The sequence below is a fragment of the Bufo gargarizans genome, chromosome 10 (assembly GCF_014858855.1).
Source record: "Bufo gargarizans isolate SCDJY-AF-19 chromosome 10, ASM1485885v1, whole genome shotgun sequence".
Taxonomy (NCBI): Eukaryota; Metazoa; Chordata; class Amphibia; order Anura; family Bufonidae; genus Bufo; species Bufo gargarizans.
In genome coordinates this window covers 15,747,161-15,767,688 of record NC_058089.1, presented here as the reverse complement: position 1 = coordinate 15,767,688, position 20,528 = coordinate 15,747,161, and the positions used below count along the sequence as shown (strand labels likewise).

Here is a 20,528-nt window from a genome sequence, read left to right as displayed (position 1 = left end):
CATGGACGCCCTTACATGACTAGGACTTCTAACATTTTGGGCGCATCCCGGGGTAACTTAGTTAGGGCGTAGGTACCATAGAGGACTCTTGACAAGATGGCCGGCTGAATCCTCTTTGCTCCTGGGTATTGAGAACTTGTGTAGGACTCCCAAGGGTCATGGAAACCCAAGGTTCTTTGGGTGGTACCATGAGGTGCCTATTGTAATCCAAAAAATGGCTTTCCAAGTGAGATATGGGATAGTAGAGGGGAGGATACCTTTGGCATAAAGGAGGGGAAGTTCGATGTTGCACCCTAAACCCGTCCCCATCAGTTCTCCCAGACAATATAGACAACTTCATGAAATTATGGAGGCAAACATGTAAAACACATTCTGGATTTTTTTTTTGGGGGGGGGGGGTTCCTATCTCTCTTTGAAGAGAGCGTCTAAATCGACATCAGTAGATCATGTACAGGCCATACATGATCCTCTGGCATTCTGGGAAGAAGGGATGCAAATGAGGAGAGATAGCACATCTCTACTCTTTACCTCAGTGTTGTACAGTAACTTGTCCTCCTCGTGTGTGATCAGGACAGGTTTTGTGTGAACTAATAGGACGGCGGCCATTTTGTTTCCCCTGATGATTGCTCCCCAGACAAAACGAGGCATTTGAGAATAAACATTTTCATTTTCTTAAATCCCCGAAGAAGAACCCCTTTAAACTTATAGGACAGCTGCCTCACATCTGGTGGCATCAGAGGCACAGCTTGCTAAGAGCTCATTTGCATCCCTTCTTCGCCAAAAACATTCTGAAAATCTTCTAATGATGAGGGATCCAGACCTAAGTCTGTACCGGTCCACCACCATCTGGTTCTGCTTTCTCCTGGACACTAAAACAAGGGAATGCAGTGCTATTAACCCTTCAAGGGGTTAAAGGTCTCCAGGCCCTGGCTTCCTGTGTCAGATTACTTATCCAGACGCCTACAAGATCCCACCGAGGGACACCCCTTCCCCAGCAGAAGAGCCTCGTGCTGCCCCCGGTTGGGACACTAAATCTTGGGTTTCCCGGCTGCTGAGACGTCTGGGTCAATTACTTTTTTTTTTTCTTCTTCTTCTTCTCCTCTATGGGTGTGACTTTAACTCCCTCCCAGTTATGACACAACTTGAGGTACTTTGAATCAGAATAATAACCCCTTCAAAGTTACAAGCTCCTCCACTGCACAGTGGCTGAATTTCGTGCTTCTTGCGGGATCTCTTGTTTTTTTTTTGGAATCCTAAAAAAATTAAAATGGCCAAGCCGCTATGGATTTTCTGTTTCGGATTACTCTTCTGGATCAGCATATCCCAGTCACAGATAAGTAAGAGGCGACCCATTATTTCACAGATTTCTAAAGTTTCTGCTGCATTGTGCAACACATTGCGCTAAGAAAGAGAGACCATGCAGATGTAGCAGTGCTAGATTTGTTCTATGTAGTTGAGCTGAGTTTGTTTGATAGATTTAACAAATTTTTATCTGGAATTTTATTTTTTTTATTTCTTTTAGATATAGCATACCTTATACCTTTTTAGACCTATTACACCCAGCTTTTTTGGATGTAGTAATGCTGCTGAGTTTGTTTGATCTGCAGAACCGAGTTAGGCTGGGTTAGACATGTTATACTTTGCTTAATTAGATATAGAACAGTTTAGAACATATTAATCTGGACATAGTAGAGCTGTGTTTGGTCACATCCCATAAACTCAGCTCCACTACATCTAACAAACTATTTTTTTTAGTTTTAGTTTTTTAAATCAACAGAGCTAGATCTAGATGATAGCACAGCTCTGTTGGACTCATTAGACCTGGAATTCTTAGATGTAGCAGTGTTGAGTTTGTTTGGCATAGCAAGGTTGGGTTTTATTAAACCCAACTTTATTAGATGTAGCAGAGCTGAGTATGTTGGACCTGGACAAACTGAGTTTGTTAGATCTGCAAAGATGCAATACTTGGAGATCCGAGTTAGGGCTCATTCACACGACCGTGGTTTGGTGCCGCATTTTTTGTTGGACCCAGATAGATTAGACCTAGGTTCAGTACAGTCCAGATTGTTGGCATTAGTAGACCTGACTTTTGTTAGATGTAGCAGTGCTGGGTTGGCGAGATATGGCAATGCTGGCTGTAATACGATGGAGGCACCTTTTAGAAGCTGCAGTGCCATTTAGCAGTTTCTTGTGGTTTTTACATAGGACTGCAAGTAAACCATCTTATTATTATATTCCGCATACAAATGATAGAAAGTTACATTCCAAGTTCTGCTCTGCTACATCTGTAGCTAACTAGGATTCCACAAGTAGCATTTATCGGCATGATCCAAGGAGAATGGCTCTTTTGTAAGCGGCTTGTATGTAAAATGCATCTTGGTTTAGGATTTCCCTGACAGAATAAATGTCATCAGCCGAGACAAAAGCGTCTTTATGTCATTATCTGTAAAGTCCGATTTCAGGCAGAGTTAATATTGTCCACCGCCCGGATAGAGGAGCTCAAAGCGCGGTTTAATTCCATTGCCTTTTTGGGATTTTCTTGGATGGAGGCTGCAGGGTCTCCTGTGGATTCTGCATTTGCTGCAGACATGTTTTAGTAAAGCTTGGGAGGTAGAACTATAAGTCCCAGCATGCCAAGACAGCCTCTAAGATAGTAGTCTCTAAGCTCTGGCTCTCCAGCTGCGGCGCAACTACAACTCCCAGCATGTGGCTGTCAGGGCATGCTGGGAATTGTAGTTGCGCAGCAGCTGGAGATCAACAAGCCGCTGGGATACCCCTAATATGTTATGACTTGCAGTTCATCCAACATAGTATGTCTACTATAGGATTGCACAGACCGGGGCCGCCAGAGCATGTGGGGAGTTGTAGTTGGACAGTGTGACTTCGTAGTTCCACATTGCGCGGCATAGTTATGCACAGAGTCACAAACTATAAGGGCATGTTGGGAGTAGTAGTTTGGCAATGAGTGGAGAGCCACAGGTTGCATTCTCCTGCTCCAAGATATGCTGTGAGTTGTAGTTCCTCAATATGCAACATCGCATGTATTTTATAGAATTGTACGTATACATTGTGTACTTATATGACAATTATGGCACGTTGGGAGTTGTAGTTTGGCAACAGCTAGAGAGCCGCAGAGCTACTTTCAGATGTATGTAATATAACATACCACCGGGGATATTGCCCTAGGAGCTGACAATCTAAAGATCGATGGGTCTGTAACATGTGGCCATTGTGCGCCAGAGAAAACGTCTCTCTTCTCAGAGTGGGCGTCTCCCCGGCCATCAGAGTCGCAGGCACGTGCTCCCATCAGCGGGAACTGATATCTACAGCTGCAGGCCATAATGCAGATGTAGCAGAGCTGAATTGTTTGTGCATTGTGTGCGAGCTCACAGACATCAGTAACAGCGTGAGCTGCGGCAGCTCTGCTACGTCTGACAAACTCAGCTCTACTACATTTTTGCAGTTCTAGCTGGAGAACTAATTATGGATTTTATAGGCTTGTGGTTTTGTAATAACTGGATAATCTTGATTTACTGACATCTATAAGAATATACTATGTGTTGAATTCTTCCCTCATTTATAGCAAGTCCTTTAATAAAGGGGATATGAGTTTATCAGATGTAGTTAAGCTGAGTTTGTCCTATTGCACAATAACATAATGTATTTGATATTTTTACCTGCGGGTACATCTATTACATCCGTGAACAAATCTGCCCCTTGTGAATACAGCCCAATGCACATAAAGCACCAGCCTGGTGCCTGGTTGGGAGTGGCGCTGCGCAGGAAACAAGCCATTACTGAAGGTGGCGCTGCACTTTACTAGCCCTGTGGCCCCTCCAAACATGGTAGGTGAGGGGCCACATGAGGCATCACCAGTATCTAATGGCCGCATAGTAGGTGGGGGGGCCACATGAGGCACCACCAGTATCTAATAGCCACATGGTAGGTGGGGGGCCACATGAGACACCACCAGTATCTAATGGCAACATGGTAGGTGGGGGGCCACGAGGCACCACCAGTATCTAATGGTCACATGGTAGGTGGGGGGCCACATGAGGCACCACCAGTATCTAATGGCCACATGGTAGGTGGGGGGCCACATGAGGCACCACCAGTATCTAATAGCCACATGGTAGGTGGGGGGCCACATGAGACACCACCAGTATCTAATGGCAACATGGTAGGTGGGGGGCCACGAGGCACCACCAGTATCTAATGGTCACATGGTAGGTGGGGGGCCACATGAGGCACCACCAGTATCTAATGGCCACATGGTAGGTGGGGGGCCACATGAGGCACCACCAGTATCTAATGGCCACATGGTAGGTGGGGGGCCACATGAGGCACCACCAGTATCTAATGGCCACATGTAGGTGGGGGGCCACATGAGGCACCACCAGTATCTAATGGCCACATGGTAGGTGGGGGGCCACATGAGGCACCACCAGTATCTAATAGTCATATGGTAGGTGAGGGGCCACATGAGGCACCACCAGTATCTAATGGCCGCATGCTAGGTGGGGGGCCACATGAGGCACCACCAGTATCTAATAGTCATATGGTAGGTGAGGGGCCACATGAGGCACCACCAGTATCTAATGGTCACATGGTAGGTGGGGGGCCACATGAGGCACCACCAGTATCTAATGGCCACATGGTAGGTGAGAGGTCACATGAGGCGCCATCAGTATCTAATGGTCACATGGTAGGTGGGGGGCCACATGAGGCACCACCAGTATCTAATGGTCACATGGTAGGTGGGGGGCCACACGAGGCACCACCAGTATCTAATGGCCACATGGTAGGTGAGAGGTCACATGAGGCGCCATCAGTATCTAATGGTCACATGGTAGGTGGGGGGCCACATGAGGCACCACCAGTATCTAATGGTCACATGGTAGGTGGGGGGCCACACGAGGCACCACCAGTATCTAATGGCCACATGGTAGGTGAGAGGTCACATGAGGCGCCATCAGTATCTAATGGTCACATGGTAGGTGGGGGGCCACATGAGGCACCACCAGTATCTAATGGTCACATGGTAGGTGGGGGGCCACATGAGGCACCACCAGTATCTAATGGCCACATGGTAGGTGGGGGGCCACATGAGGCACCACCAGTATCTAATGGCCACATGGTAGGTGGGGGGCCACATGAGGCACCACCAGTATCTAATGGCAACATGGTAGGTGAGGGGCCACATGAGGCATCACCAGTATCTAATGGCCACATGGTAGGTGGGGGGCCACATGAGGAATCACCAGTATCTAATGGCCACATGGTAGGTGGGGGGCCACATGGTAGGTGGGGGGCCACATGAGGCATCACCAGTATCTAATGGCAACATGGTAGGTGAGGGGCCACATGAGGAATCAACAGTATCTAATGGCCACATGGTAGGTGGGGGGCCACATGAGGCACCACCAGTATCTAATGGCCACATGGTAGGTGGAGGGCCACATGAGGCACCACCAGTATCTAATGGCCACATGGTAGGTGGGGGGCCACATGAGGCACCACCAGTATCTAATGGCAACATGGTAGGTGAGGGGCCACATGAGGAATCACCAGTATCTAATGGCCACATGGTAGGTGGGGGGCCACATGAGGCACCACCAGTATCTAATGGCCACATGGTAGGTGAGGGGCCACATGAGGCATCACCAGTATCTAATGGCAACATGGTAGGTGAGGGGCCACATGAGGAATCACCAGTATCTAATGGCCACATGGTAGGTGGGGGGCCACATGAGGCACCACCAGTATCTAATGGCCACATGGTAGGTGGGGGGCCACATGAGGCACCACCAGTATCTAATGGCCACATGGTAGGTGGGGGGCCACATGAGGCACCACCAGTATCTAATGGCCACATGGTAGGTGGGGGGCCACATGAGGCACCACCAGTATCTAATGGCCACATGGTAGGTGGGGGCCACATGAGGAATCACCAGTATCTAATGGCCACATGGTAGGTGGGGGGCCACATGAGGAATCACCAGTATCTAATGGCCACATGGTAGGTGGGGGGCCACATGAGGCACCACCAGTATCTAATGGCCACATGGTAGGTGGGGGGCCACATGAGGCACCACCAGTATCTAATGGCCACATGGTAGGTGAGGGGCCACATGAGGCACCACCAGTATCTAATGGCAACATGGTAGGTGAGGGGCCACATGAGGCACCACCAGTATCTAATAGCCATATGGTAGGTGAGGGGCCACATGAGGCACCACCAGTATCTAATGGCCACATGGTAGGTGAGGGGCCACATGAGGCACCATTAGTATCTAATGGTCACATGGTAGGTGGGGGGCCACATGAGGCACCACCAGTATCTAATAGCCACATAGCAGGTGGGGGGCCACATGAGGCACCATCAGTATCTAATGGCCGCATGGTAGGTGGGGGGCCACATGAGGCACCACCAGTATCTAATAGCCACATGGTAGGTGGGGGGCCACATGAGGCACCACCAGTATCTAATGGCCGCATGATAGGTGGGGGGCCACATGAGGAACCACCAGTATCTAAAAGCCACATGGTAGGTGGGGGGCCACATGAGGCGCCATCAGTATCTAATAGCCACATGGTAGGTGGGGGGCCACATGAGGCACCATCAGTATCTAATGGCCGCATGGTAGGTGGGGGGGGGCACATGAGGCACCACCAGTATCTAATGGCCGCATGGTAGGTGGGGGGGCCACATGAGGCACCATCAGTATCTAATGGCCGCATGGTAGGTGGGGGGGGGCACATGAGGCACCACCAGTATCTAATGGTCACATGGTAGGTGGGGGGCCACATGAGGCACCATCAGTATCTAATGGCCGCATGGTAGGTGGGGGGGCCACATGAGGCACCACCAGTATCTAATGGCCACATGGTAGGTGGGGGGCCACATGAGGCACCACCAGTATCTAATGGCCACAAGGAGGGCAAGGGGCCCCGTCACAGATTTTGCATTGGGGTACCCCGCTGATTTTTGTAAGGCTCCCGTTTTCTGGTTCCAGATCTTTACTGACACCTCCTGTGACTCACTGCCAAGCACGTAAGGTAGGTGCATCCACTTACTGACGGATGGTAAACCTTTTCAGTAGGAATTTGTCCATGACCCAAAAGGACAAGAAGATGGAACTGGAGAAGAATACCGCTGGACACGCTGAAAATAGCAAATCCACCTGTGCATCCATGAACCTGCCCTGGTCGCCCCATGTTGGAGACCCCCAGAAAACGCCCATTCCTGCTATTCTAAAACCGTCCTGGGAGGAATGTAAAGAATGAATGTCTTATTCAGGGGCTTGTAAAGAAACCAAGATCAAGTAACAAAGGGGACGGAGGGGCACGGGGGGCAACGTTAGGGAGGACCATTTGGGTCCCATCTGTCATCTCCTCCACATCTCTGCTTCCTGATGCCATTAATGAAATATGCCTGGGGCAGAATGAAGGAGGCCGTGCGGCCTCTGCTGAAGAGCCTCTTAGAGGCAATGGGGGTCATTCACCAACAGTCACTCCGTTTTGGCACAACCCCTTTTATGCAACTTTTTTTTTTTTTAAAACATAATAGTGTCATGGGGCAAATTTACAAATTTTACCCCAGTATAAAGGCATAAAAGTTGCTGAAAAACTGCGCCAGTCGGCAGGTGCAAGGACTACAAAAGATGCGCCCGATTTATGACGAGGCGCTGGGAACGCTCCTGTTTCTATCCACAGGATGGAAACCTGTACCTACTTAAGGGCGTGTCCCTCACAGCTGGCGGAATGCAGCCAAGTCACAACCATTTGTGGCCACCAGAGTTTTCCGCACATTGCGGACATGGATTGCCGCGGGTGGCTGTGGCTCGGCCACATGAGGCCATGGACACCGCGGAGTTCCATCCTAATACTTCTTGTTTGCTAAAGCTCAGCCCCATTCACTTTAACATGACTGAGGTGCACCTAGGCCACGTGACGTCACCAGCCCATAAGGTGGTTATGGTGGTCACCAAAATGATCAGCGGCGTCTGGAGTCAGATCCTCACTGATCAGATGTATCCTGGAGGATACGTCATCAGCTTTAGAGCTCATGTACAAGACGGTATGTATTTTGCGATCCGCAAAAAATACGCATGACGTCCGTGTGGCCCCTAATAAAACAGTCCTATCCTTTTCCGTAATGCGGAGAATAATAGGACGTGTTCTATTTTTTTGTGGAACGGACATACGGAAACTGAATACACATGGGAGTAACTTCCGTATTTTTTTTTTGCAGACCCATTGAAATGAATAGTTCTGTATACGGTCCGCAAATAAAACGTAACGGACACGGAAAGAAAATACGTTTGTGTGCATGAGCCCTTAAACACTTGGACGAACACTTTAAACCTCTGGAAGAATATTTCCATTTACTGACAGCAAGCATGGATATTGGCAATGGCATGAAATTAAAACACAACATTTGCTACATTGTATCTGTAACCATTTAGTTATCATAAAGAAAAGGTTCTATGAGGTTGGACGCAAAACTGCTCTTCTGTCCCAGAGATAGCGCCACTCTTGTCCATGGTTGGGTCCGGTACTGCGGCTCAGCTACATCAAATGAACAGAACTGAGCTGTAATACCACCTAAAGACCAGGGACAGGAGGGGCACTGGTACTGGAAAGAAGCAGCCATGTTTTTCTAATCTCATACGTCCCCTTTAAGATAATGTTTATGCATTGTCTTGGCTTTACAGATGTAGCAGTGGTGTAGTGTTGGCTGTTTGTAGTTCGTGGGGCTGGGGGGGGGGCCAGGGTTTGGGGCTGCCTGGCTGGAACAGACTCCTATTGTAATGCGTAGAGGTATATTTCAGGAATCAATTACTCGGCCCTCACCCCCTAGTCAGCTCCCTTAGAGATGAAGCACATGGCTGAAGCAGGCCCATAACTTGGCAGCGTGTTTACTGAGACATAAAAGAAGGGACCGACCCTAATAGATGGGCTGTGAGGCCCTGGATGAATATTGGATAGGATGTAGCAGAGCTGAACGTGTTCTTTAACTATTCCTTAAGCTCAGTTGGTTTATGTGCCTGTAGCTCTCAGGGCATGCTGGGGGTTCGCATCAGCTGGAGAGTCACAGCATAGCCCCCCCATTATTTTGGGGTATGCCAGAGACTTTTACATTTTCTGTTTTAATAGACAACCCCTCTATGTCTTTGTATGGCAGAATATACATTATATAGTACGCGTAGTTCTGTTCAGATCTCGTCGCTCTATGACACCATTATTTGGACATGCGCCGTATATGTACTCTTTTGGGGCTCTGTATGACAGTATTATTTGAGCACCTTGTATGGCGGTATTATAGATCGCGGTGTGTATGACACTATATACCTAGGCACTTTACGCTGGCACTACGTCACACATCACTCAATGGTATTGTTATATTAGCACTGTATAATGGTCTTTTTAGGCACTGCATAGCGATATATCTGATATAGGGCACACTTTACTGTTTATCGTATGAAGGTATTATTTGGACATTGTGATGCAGTATTATTTAGGCACTACGGTGATATGAAGCACAGTATTATACAATTATTTGGACACTGAAAGCATTATTTTGCCTCTGTCTAGCAGTAATATTTAGAAACTATGTAGCAGTATTATTTGGGTCCGGTATTCTGGTGTTATTTGGAATATGTATTTCTACACTCTCCAATGATAATATGTGTGTACTATATGGCAATATTATTTAATAACCATTTAGTGGTATTATTTGCGTCCTCTATACTGGTGTTATTTGGAAATTGTATGGCAATATTATTTCTACACTCTGTAGTAATATTTGTGTACTATTTAGCAGTATTATATGACTCTTACATAACATTTTGTTCATTGTGCCTGGTTTATAGGGTTTACCACATGGATGACGGCAAAGTGCAGCCGGAGGTTCAGCCACATTTCTTATGACTAATGGATCTCTCATAGTTAACATTACTAAATACAACCGTCCTGTGATACACCCGGCATACTTTCCAGAATATGCTGGTAAATTATAATACCTACCTAATAATCATTCCTGCTGGGGGGAAATATCCACTTTCATCAACCCCAGGAGGAAGAGTTCTAATAAGAAATAATAACACCCTCTTTCAGTTCTTTCTTACTGCTCTACCAGTGCGTGTCAGTTGACACTGTAGTTCTGTCATTGTATTCATGAACACAGAAGTTAAAGGGTTTCTACCACTTAGGCGTCACATATTTGGCTGTCAGACACTAGCGATCCGCTAGTGTCTGCTCTGGCCAACCATCCTAATATAATTGCTTTTGGGGCGGTGGTTTGGCTAAAAAAACTACTTTTATTAATATGCTAATGAGCCTCTAGGTGCTATGGGGGCGTCATTAGCACCTAGAGGCTCCGTCTACCTTTAGAAACTGCCGCCCCCAGCGCGTCCCTCCAGCCCGCCCATCTCCTCCTGAATGCGATCCTCGTATGTATTCTGCGCATGCGCAGTAAATGTCTGACAGCTTCCCTGCTCAGACATCTCCACTGCGCCTGTTCCTCGGAGCACTATGGCGTCATCGCGCAGGCGCAGTGGAGATGTCTGAGCAAGGAAGCGGTCAGACATTTACTGCGCATGCGCAGAATACATACGAGGATCGCATTCAGGAGGAGATGGGCGGGCTGGAGGGACGCGCTCGGCGGCGGCAGTTTCTGAAGGTAGACGGAGCCTCTAGGTGCTAATGACGCCCCCATAGCACCTAGAGGCTCATTAGCATATTAATAAAAGTAGTTTTTTTAGCCAAACCACCGCCCCAAAAGCAATTATATTAGGATGGTTGGCCAGAGCAGACACTAGCGGATCGCTAGTGTCTGACAGCCAAATATGTGACACCTAAGTGGTAGAAACCCTTTAAGATGATCTGTTCTGTTAGGTCTTTACATTATAACTAATGCTTGTATTACACAGTGGCCGATAATCGCTAATGAGCATTTGCATGATCGCTCGTTAACGATCATCTTGCAGTGTAAGGGCTCTTTCACACGAGCGGATTCCGCGCGTGTCATCCACAGCGTGAAAGAGAGCCAAGCCGCGCTCTGGACAGCAGAGACACGGAGCAGTAACATGACTGATAATGCTCCGTGCCTCTCCGTGATCTTTTTACTACAAAATCAGAGTGAGATAAAGTTGTCACCGTGATTTTGTAGTAAAAAGATCACAGAGAGGCGCGGCGCATTATCAGTCATGTTACTGCTCCGTCCCTCTGCTGTCCAGAGCGCGGCTTGGCTGTATTTCACGCTGCGGATGACGCGCGCGGCATCCGCTCGTGTGAAACAGCCCTAATACTGCCGCCGATTGACCAATGACCAACATCAGGCAATTTGGATTTTTAAGCATGCTTAAAAATCTGCGTTTGCCGGCGGCGGGGCGTGCTGTCTAATAACGATCTGCCGCCAGCAAACCACTATACAGCATGGGGACGAGCGATGGCCTAGCGATTGCTCCTCCCCATGCAGGATCGGTCTCCTCCGCTAGCTAACGAACGCTTCCCTCCCGACAATCGTTTGCTGATCGGCCTGTCTAATATACTGAATGCAGCGGTTTTTGTCCAGCCGATTCTCCGCATATTTGCCAGGTAGCAGGCGGATCTCTGCCAGACCCCTATAGTCAACAGGGGCCGGCAGTATCCGGCAATGCCGGGTCTGAAGAACTGCAGCAGGCTGTTCTGTGCTAGAGAGGCAGCCGCAGGTGTGAAACTAACCTAAAACTTTTATGTCAATTGTACCTGGTGCCGACCCGGAGGGGGCGGTGCAAATGCAGAATCCCGGTGTCGTGCCCCGCCCCTTAGCCAATTTTAAAGTCTGTCCGGAAAGTAGAAAATGTTATATACATCACATAGCATAATCATCATTATATTCATGTTACACAAGAGATGAATCATACAGGAAGATATAGATATAAATATGGAGAGAATACATTTAATATAAGCATAATACCAGTCACTGGGGGACAGCCAATGTCCATAGTGAAGCGAAGCATTGCTAGTACAGGTGGCCATGCATGTAAAGATGATGGTTAAAGGGATTGTCTAATTTATGGATGTAATAGAGGTGAGACACCTATTTGTGCCCCCTCTCTTCAAAGAGCACCTTTCCCTCAGGAGGACCTGACTCATCTGTGCCTTACACAGACACTCTGATTTCAATAGGAATTGTGCAATACTCCATCTGTCCTGCGGGTGCGCTGCAGGAGCCATGAGAACTCAATGGCCGATTTCTCTGGCGATAACAGCTCATTGAGAGGGGATCTATTAAGTGTTTAAAGCAGGCATGCTCAACCTGCGGCCCTCCAGCTGTTGTAAAACTACAACTCCCACAATTCCCTGCTGTAGGCTGATAGCTGTAGGCTGTTTGGGCATGCTGGGAGTTGTAGTTTTGCAACAGCTGGAGGGCTGCAGGTTGAGCATGCCTGGTTTAAAGGATATTCCCATTTTAAGTACCGTATATACTATCACTGACCTCTGGGACCCCCTCTGACCACCTGAATGAACGGGGGAAGCTCTCTTTATAGCATTTCTGTCCACTGAAATGAATAGGGCTGTATACAGGCGTGGACAGGGGGGCTGCTGTGCTGTGCGGGGAAAAAAAAAATCCCTGTTTTTAGGATTGGTGAAGGTCCTGACACTCAGTTGCCATTGATCATGGAGTGATGGCATATCTTAAGGGTCAGTAAAGCCCTTTAGGTCTTTTACTGGTATCTTGTTATTCAGCCCCAGAGGTGACTGCTATGTTCCTGCTAGGTACAATATTCCCTGCCATCTTTACTTTCTTGGGTAATATTTTTTAGTGTATGGACCCATCATCCTGACAGTGGGTAACACTTCTTGTCCCTCGACAAGTTTGTCCTCCTTGGGCCCAGGGTAAAGTTGCCCTGCTCGGGCCCGGGGTAAAGTTGCCCTCCTCGAGCCCGGGGTAAAGTTGCCCTGCTCTGGCCCGGGGTAAAGTCGCCCTCCTTTGGCCCGGGGAAAAGCTGCCCTCCTCGGGCCCGGGGTAAAGGCGCCCTCCTCGTCTCTGAACCCCTTTGCATACATGAAAAGCTCTATTATTTTGTGCTTGCACCAAGCATTCTCCGTGTGCCCCCCGCCGCCACCATTGCTCCCCTCCACATCAGCTCCTGACAGATTTTCATGCTTCGTGTCTAGTATCTGGCAGTGGTTGCGAGCGGCTCTCGTCAGCTTCCCACACCCAATGCTCGAAAGTGTCATTTCTGTGCGAGGACTTGGAACAACACGATACAACGCATCCCACGTCCTAAGTAGGTGGATTTTTTTTCCTTTTTCTTTTATTTTCTTAATTGCCTTTTCCGACGACGTGTACATTCAATGGGATAAAAACAGGATCGCTTCCCTCAACACAAAGGCAGTGGCGTGCCCGCAGCGGGAAACCTCTGCCCCTCATTCTCCCTGGGGGTCGGGGGACGAAAAATAAAAATGAGCTGGACTGACAGAGTGAGGAGGAGACATTAATGGCTGTGCTGAATGATACTCCGGCAGATGCTTTACCATCCACCCCTCCGTCCAATCCTTGTCATCGGGACGGATGCCAAATATTTGGAGCATCATGTACGCTGGTCTCCTGCATTTTTGGCAGGGGGTGCAACTAAAGGTGGTTATATTTCTGAGCACCGATACTCAAGCATTTTATATGGCTGGAGCAGTGTATGGCGGCACTATTTGGGAGGCTGCTTATATTGCGGGACTCTGTATGGGGTACTGTCTGCCGGCCTGTGTATATGGTGACACTTTTTGGCAGGGCACCATGTATTATAGCAGTCAGTGACAGGTTCTGTATATTGTGAGGCAGAACAGTATATGGGAGCACGATTTAGCAGAAGGCGTCTCAGACTCTCAGAAGTATGTGGTGGGTTTTATACATTTATGGGGGCCCTCTGTGTATACACAGAACTTCATGGCTTGGCCATATTTATGGGGACACCATTATTTAGACTGTGTGTATACAGGGAATCTCTGGCTGGAGTGCTCTGTATGGGGGCACTATTTGGTATAGGCTGGCTCAGGTACTCTACTATGGTGGCACTATTATATGTGTATATAGGGAACTCTATGGCTTGGGCACGGTATATGGGAGCACTATTTGGCATGGCCTGCTTACATAATGGCATCCTCTGGTTGGAGTACTATCTAAGGGGGCATTATTTGGCTGGCCTGCATATATAATTGTTTCCTCTGGCTGGAGTACTGTCAAAAGGGTCACTATTTGGCATGGCCTGTGTAAATAATGGCATCTTCTGACTGAAGTACTATCTAAGGGCGCATTATTTGGCAGACCTGCGTATATAATGGCATCCTCTGGCTGGAGTACTGTCTATGGGGACACTATTTGGCAAGGCCCGTGTACATAATGGCATCCTCCGGCTAGAGTCCTGTCACTAAGATCACTATTTGGTATGGCCTGTGTACATAATGGCATCCTCTGACTTGAGTACTGTCTATGGGAGCATTATTTGGCATCCTCTGTCTGGAGCATTGTCTATGGGGGCACTACTTGGCATGGCCTGTGTACTCAATAGCATTCCCTGACTAAGGTACTCTATAGGGGGGCACTAATGAAATAAAGCTGCAGTCTCCATCTACTTTTCGACCTCTGGAACCCACCACTCACTAATATTGTGCACAATCTAACCCTGGCCTAAAACGTTCTGCCTTTAGACTTTATACAGAAGGCAGCCATTTTGTATATGGCAACTGCATTGGGACTGTGACTCTGTTGCCATAAATTAAAGTGGCTCTCTAGATCAGTTCCCCCCTTATAGAAGCTCACTGGCACCAGCGTGTTTACCGGTCGGTCCTGGTGGGCTTCTGCCTATACACAGCAGCCAATCTGAACTGGTGGAGGTTAAATGAACAAAAAGTTATTAATTGCACCACCTTTAACTGAGCGCTTGCTATATACAGAGAACATATAAAGCCCTTGCTTCACTTTTCTTTGTCGTTACTCACTGACCACTTAAAGCTCCACTTCTGCTTTCTTACAGGAGCACAGGAGGCCTCATATAATGGGGCCATTCTCCTTTACTGCAAGTAAAAACTGTGAAAAACAGTTTTTCACCACTTTTGTCCGCCCATCGGTTGCAGTTACCGGAACAAACCCTTCAGCCGCACTGCGAGCGACTATGATAACACTTCCTGTCACATATTCTCTAGTTCTGCAAGGTCACAGGGTTCTTGTGAGGTTCAGCAGGAAATGTAATTGTGGGGGGACATATCTTAAAGGGGTTATCCCATCATAATGATCACTGTTAAATCTGTTAATGATTTGACAGTGATCATTTTTGTAAATATATTTGATTTACCAATTCCCACCGTTCAGTCCAGCGCACGGCCCAGCTGGAAGAAGACTTCAAACAAGATGAAGCTTGTAGGAAGTGAACGGCGCTGGCAGCAGGTAAGTGGGATAACCCCTTTAAAGGCTTTGTACCACGATATAAGACAGGAAAGGAGATTAAAAAATGATCAATGGGGGAGGAGGTCACGAGAATGAGGGTCTTTTGAATGAAAAGAGTGGCTCCATTAACTCTATGGGGCTCTCTATGGGGCTGCCAAAGATGGCGGAGCGCTGTATTCGCCTATCTCTGGCAGTCTCATAGAGAATGAAAGTGCTCAACCACTGCTTCCGACACAGAACCTCTCTTATCGTGAATAATGGGGGTCTCAGAAGTCAGATCAGATGCCTACCCCTAAAACCAAGAAGTCTGACAACTGCACTGTGAGTAACAAGTCCGTATGGGGAAACCTTGCGCGATAACTTTTGTTGTATGAAGCACACGTGTAAAGTTAACATGAAGTCCTCACATGCCTACCTTCTTGTTTGAAAAAACTATTCCAAAATGGCTCAATTCAAGATGGCCGCCACGTTTTCGACACAGCCTAATGGGCTTCCCTCTCGACCTACAGCTTGTATCTATAATTGGGTGACTGTCTTCCAAACCGTGTTCATTCCATATGGGTGCTACTGCTACACACCCTGTAATGCTTTCCCCATCCCAGATTTTGGGAGATGTGGGGCGCCATTACAGTCATCGCCTCAGGCAGTTAAAAGGCTAGAAGAACCTCTGCTTATGTCCTGTAGAATCCAGATTAGTTTTAATTAGGTCATTAGATTTTAGTCACGGTAATGGTGGCAACCCTGGCGCTAATCTTCTTAATCTCGTAATTGCCATTGTTTTACACCCCATGGCTGATTCAATTTCCAATTGAAATGCTGAGACTATAAAGTTGTTTCAGTTTTTGCCTCAGGCAGCAGAAAGTCTAGGTGCACCCCTGTCTGTAACCATGGAGATATATAAAGTGGCATCAGAGCTGTAGACGCAAAACAGTAGTAAACTTTTTAAGGAGACTATAGTCACTTCACTTCCTAGTATGGATGCATTGGATCAATTAAAAACTGGGTTACAGAAGTTTACATGGCCTACAGTCCAAAAGCTTTGCATTTACATTGAGATCATTCTATAAAATGATTCTCTATAAAAGCCATGGCCTGCTTCAGTATAAGGTATAAGCTCCTCTTTCCTACCATTATATTCCATTGTAATATGATAAAAATGCATTTTACAGCAGGCTGTAAAGCACAATAGTCTTCAGGAGTGTATCCCAGTTATTCTGACATCTAGTGGCCAAAGATATATCACAACCAGATTGGAAATCATTCGATCCACAGGCACGTTTCTCATTCGAGAAGGTGGTAATCCAGACTTCTGCTTAACGGTAGCTATAATGTAATAGAGCTGTGTCTCCCCGCTAAAGCTATAGATAATGGACGCTCCGGGCTCTTGGCTATATAATGCACTTCTGGGATGTGTAAAAGAAAACCACTTTAATTCTGCCAAGACTAACTTCATTCTCACACATGGGTGTCACGCTGCAGTATTTTGCAAGTTCTAGGCAGGTATGGCGAAACCCTGTGTTAATGCCAGAGAAACGCTACACACCTGTTTTTCTGCACGGATGTAATTGTCCTCTGGGGCTTTTGGTGTAATCTTGATGACATTAAGCAGGCAGTGGAATTTTACAGTGCATTCCTCATGGGAGCGATGGCCAGCCAAAACACATCTAAAGGGTTAACAGAAACCCATTTGGCGGTAAAAAAAAAATACAATTAAACAATATCTTTATTTCTGCGTCTTGTGACTCTGGCGTGCAACTTCTTCAGGGTGTACGATTTTAATGGTATTATTATTGACCTCTTTTAGGACGGAGTCATGGTGGTGATGGATCTGTTCTCGATTAGATTAGAGATGGCAGGGAGAGAAAAAAAGAGGACATTTGGGCTTCTATAGCACTATAATTTTACAAGTGGCTCCAGAAATGTTTTTGTGAGAATTTTAATCTCTATAAACTATTTAAAGTCTTACATGCAGTGGCCGGGTTCGGGGTGGCCCTAACGCTATGCTGGATCCCCAGGACACAGTCGAGGTGACACCATGTGTTGCTGCTCTCCGGAAGGGATGGTAAGGCGTGGTGCACCCCAATGGGAAATAAGTCCAGAGAGTCAGGGTCTGCAGTAAACCAGTGCGCTTCTTTACTGGAGGAATTCAGGTGCAAAAGAATACAGGCGAGGCATAGTGCTGGCTTCTCCAGTCTTCTTCCTGGCAGAAGAAGGGTTTGATGCTGAGGAAAGGCCTGAGCTAGCTGTCCTTCTTTCTCTTCAGAAGGCTGGTACCCTGGTCCAAGGCTGGTGATCCAGGGTCTGTGGCAGCGTATCCCCGTCTCAGCGTCTTCTTCTGGTCACTCAGTAGTCTGGCAGAGTGTCCTCCATGGCAGAAGAAGGGTTTGATGCTGAGGAAAGGCCTGAGCTAGCTGTCCCTCTCTCTCTCTCTCTCTCTCTCTCAGAAGGCTGGCATCCTGGTCAAGGGCCCACAGTCTGTAGCTCAGTAGTCCAGATGGCTCCTTCGTCACAGGGCTGGTGATCCATGGTGACCCATCTCAGCGTCTTCTCCTGGTCACTCATGCAGGCTAGCATGAGTCTCCCCTCCAAGCACCGATCCCTAACTGCAGCACACTAGGGGCTCTGACTGCTCTCCTTATATACTGTTTTTGCTAGACTAGAACCTTCTAATGGGAGGGATGGAGTGGAGAAACTCAGCACAAACAGATACATTGTTTTGGCTCCAGTCTGGTATAGACTTACATTAGAGCTTCAATGATACTCAATGGCAATGACACAGCAGGTTTTCCAGACAAAAACAAGTTTCCAGACATAACATCGCTAAAGCCAGACATTCAAAAGGTCAGTTTGTCTGCTTTTGGTGGTAAACAAGTCTGGGTTTTTCCCTCCAAAACATGGTCTTCTTTAAACCCTATGGTAATAACTGTGGAAAATTACCAGCTTCTCAATCAAAGCCCTAACAGTCTCTTAGTATTCATTAACCCTTTCCACAGAGCCATGTGAATACAGTAATAATGAACAGGATATATGTTACAACATATATATAATGCAGTTACACAGTATTAAACAGTATAAGTTAACCCTTTCAAGAGAAATAACGTAAGAAGTTTTAACTTTGCATAGGGGATATAGGCAAATTACCACAAATGTCTAAATATCAAAGTACTCCCTGCTCTAGGGCACTACATACACACATATCTATAGACACAGTTGGACAGGGTCCTTTAAGACTATGGATATGTACATTCCTATTAAAGTTAAAATGCAGACTGCACCACCACTAAAATAGCATTAGGGACAGAAGAAGATGGCTACAAAGAAGTGCTTTATAGAACCCTTATTGGTTCTTCTGGATACATCAAAGATGGCGAGGTCAGGTCATACATGACAAGCTAGTCTTAGCCCTATGATGGGTCATATATGACAAGCTGCTAGTCTTAGTCCCATAATGGATCATATATAACAAGCCATTCTTAGCCCCATGATAGGTCATATATGATAAGCTATTCTAAGCCTTGTGATGGGTCATATATGGCAAGCTAGTCTTAACCCCATGATGGATCTTATACGACAAGCTAGTCTTAGCCCCATGATGGGTCATATATGATAAGCTATTCTTAGTACCATCATGGGCACTTTGGGAAGTTCTATCAGGTGCAGTTTGTGCCCTGTATTTTTTCTCTAAGATGCACAAATTTTATGGGACCCGTCTTAAAGACAGGTTCACAAAATAACTAAGACATTGTCTCAACTGGAACCACTCCTACTGATGTGTGGCCAGCTTCTTTGGGCTTACCCCAAGATGTTGTATAACATGACACCCAAAGGCCCTGGCTCTTAAAGGAATGTTCTGAGAAGAAGATTGTTTCTAAGATTCAGGGCATATTGAAGGGCTTGGTCAAATGGGGAAACCTTTCAAACGCAAAAGCTTGGGCTCATTGGTAGGAGTTCGAGTTTCAAAAGTGCCAAAAATAAGTCCATACCACTAGTGATTGGTCAGACGTCATAACATTAACCAATCATAAATTAAGAGAATAATGAATTAATAATCTGGTAGCAATGGCACCTGATAAGGCGTGGTATATACCAGAGAGCAAGTGAACAGTCAGTTCTTTAAGTTGATCGGTCGAAAACAAGAAAAATGGGCAAGTGTAAGGATCTCAGCAGCTTTCATTTGGACTCAATTGTGATGGCTAGATGGCTGGGTCTGAGCATCTCCAAAACTGCACGTCTTCTGAGGTGTTCCTGGTATGCAGTGGTTAGTACCTTCCAGAAGTATAGTACATCGCATAGTACCTTCCATGGAAGAACAACAGGTGACTGGGTCATGGTTGCCTGAAGCACATTGATGCATGTGGGGAACACCAGCACATCTGGTCTGAAGCCATCAAAGAGCTACTCTAGCACAATTGCTGAAGTAGTTACTGTTGGACATCTTCCAAGGTCTAGAGGAGTCCATGTCTCAATGGGTCAGAACATACATAAGAATAAAACCACCTGAATATAAGTGTATACTTTTTGTATCCAAAGTAAAACCAACACTTGATGTTCCCCTAAAATGTGCTTAATTAGAACTTAACTTTTAAACCTAAGCAGAGACAGTTTCTACTTACTGGTCTTAACCTCATACCTCCCACCATCAACTATACTTAATATCGTCAACTCCATACAAATATTCCAGCAAAGGATGCCCTTCCCCACACCTGGCCACAACAGAGTTAAGTCTTCAGGCCGGCCTCCACCATTGTGAGGATGACATCTGTATGCTGAACATATTTTCAGAGTTTGTTGTAATCTTCAGAGACTCCTGAGGATAAAAATAACATTCATTTACAAAAGCTAAAGTAACCCATAATGAATGACCTGACAGTGTGTTCTATCTCGGGATACATGGCATAGCAACAGTCTCCTAGCAGATGTGTTCGTGAGGAAGATGAACCTTCCCAAAAAAAGCAAATAATGCCACGTTATAGTCTAGAACCAGCTGATCCTCAAATAATCAGTTGTAACCCTGAGATACAAGATTTTCCCCATAAACGTTTTACATTCCCAGTTCCCATCATTGACTGATTTAGCTAAGCTTTACACATCCTGGCTT

At 46.7% G+C, this 20,528-nt stretch overlaps 1 protein-coding gene across 2 annotated transcripts in view; it reads left to right on the top strand.

The window, feature by feature from the left end:
* The first annotated feature begins 1,151 nt into the window (after positions 1-1,151).
* The window catches only part of CD44 (CD44 molecule (Indian blood group)), a 45,333-nt gene continuing 25,956 nt past the window's right edge, over positions 1,152-20,528 (top strand). For both annotated transcript variants that reach the window (XM_044271169.1, XM_044271168.1), the window contains exon 1: positions 1,152-1,337. In XM_044271169.1, the coding sequence (XP_044127104.1) occupies positions 1,268-1,337 (70 nt within the window). In that variant the 5' untranslated portion in view covers positions 1,152-1,267. The remainder of the gene's footprint in view (positions 1,338-20,528) is intronic.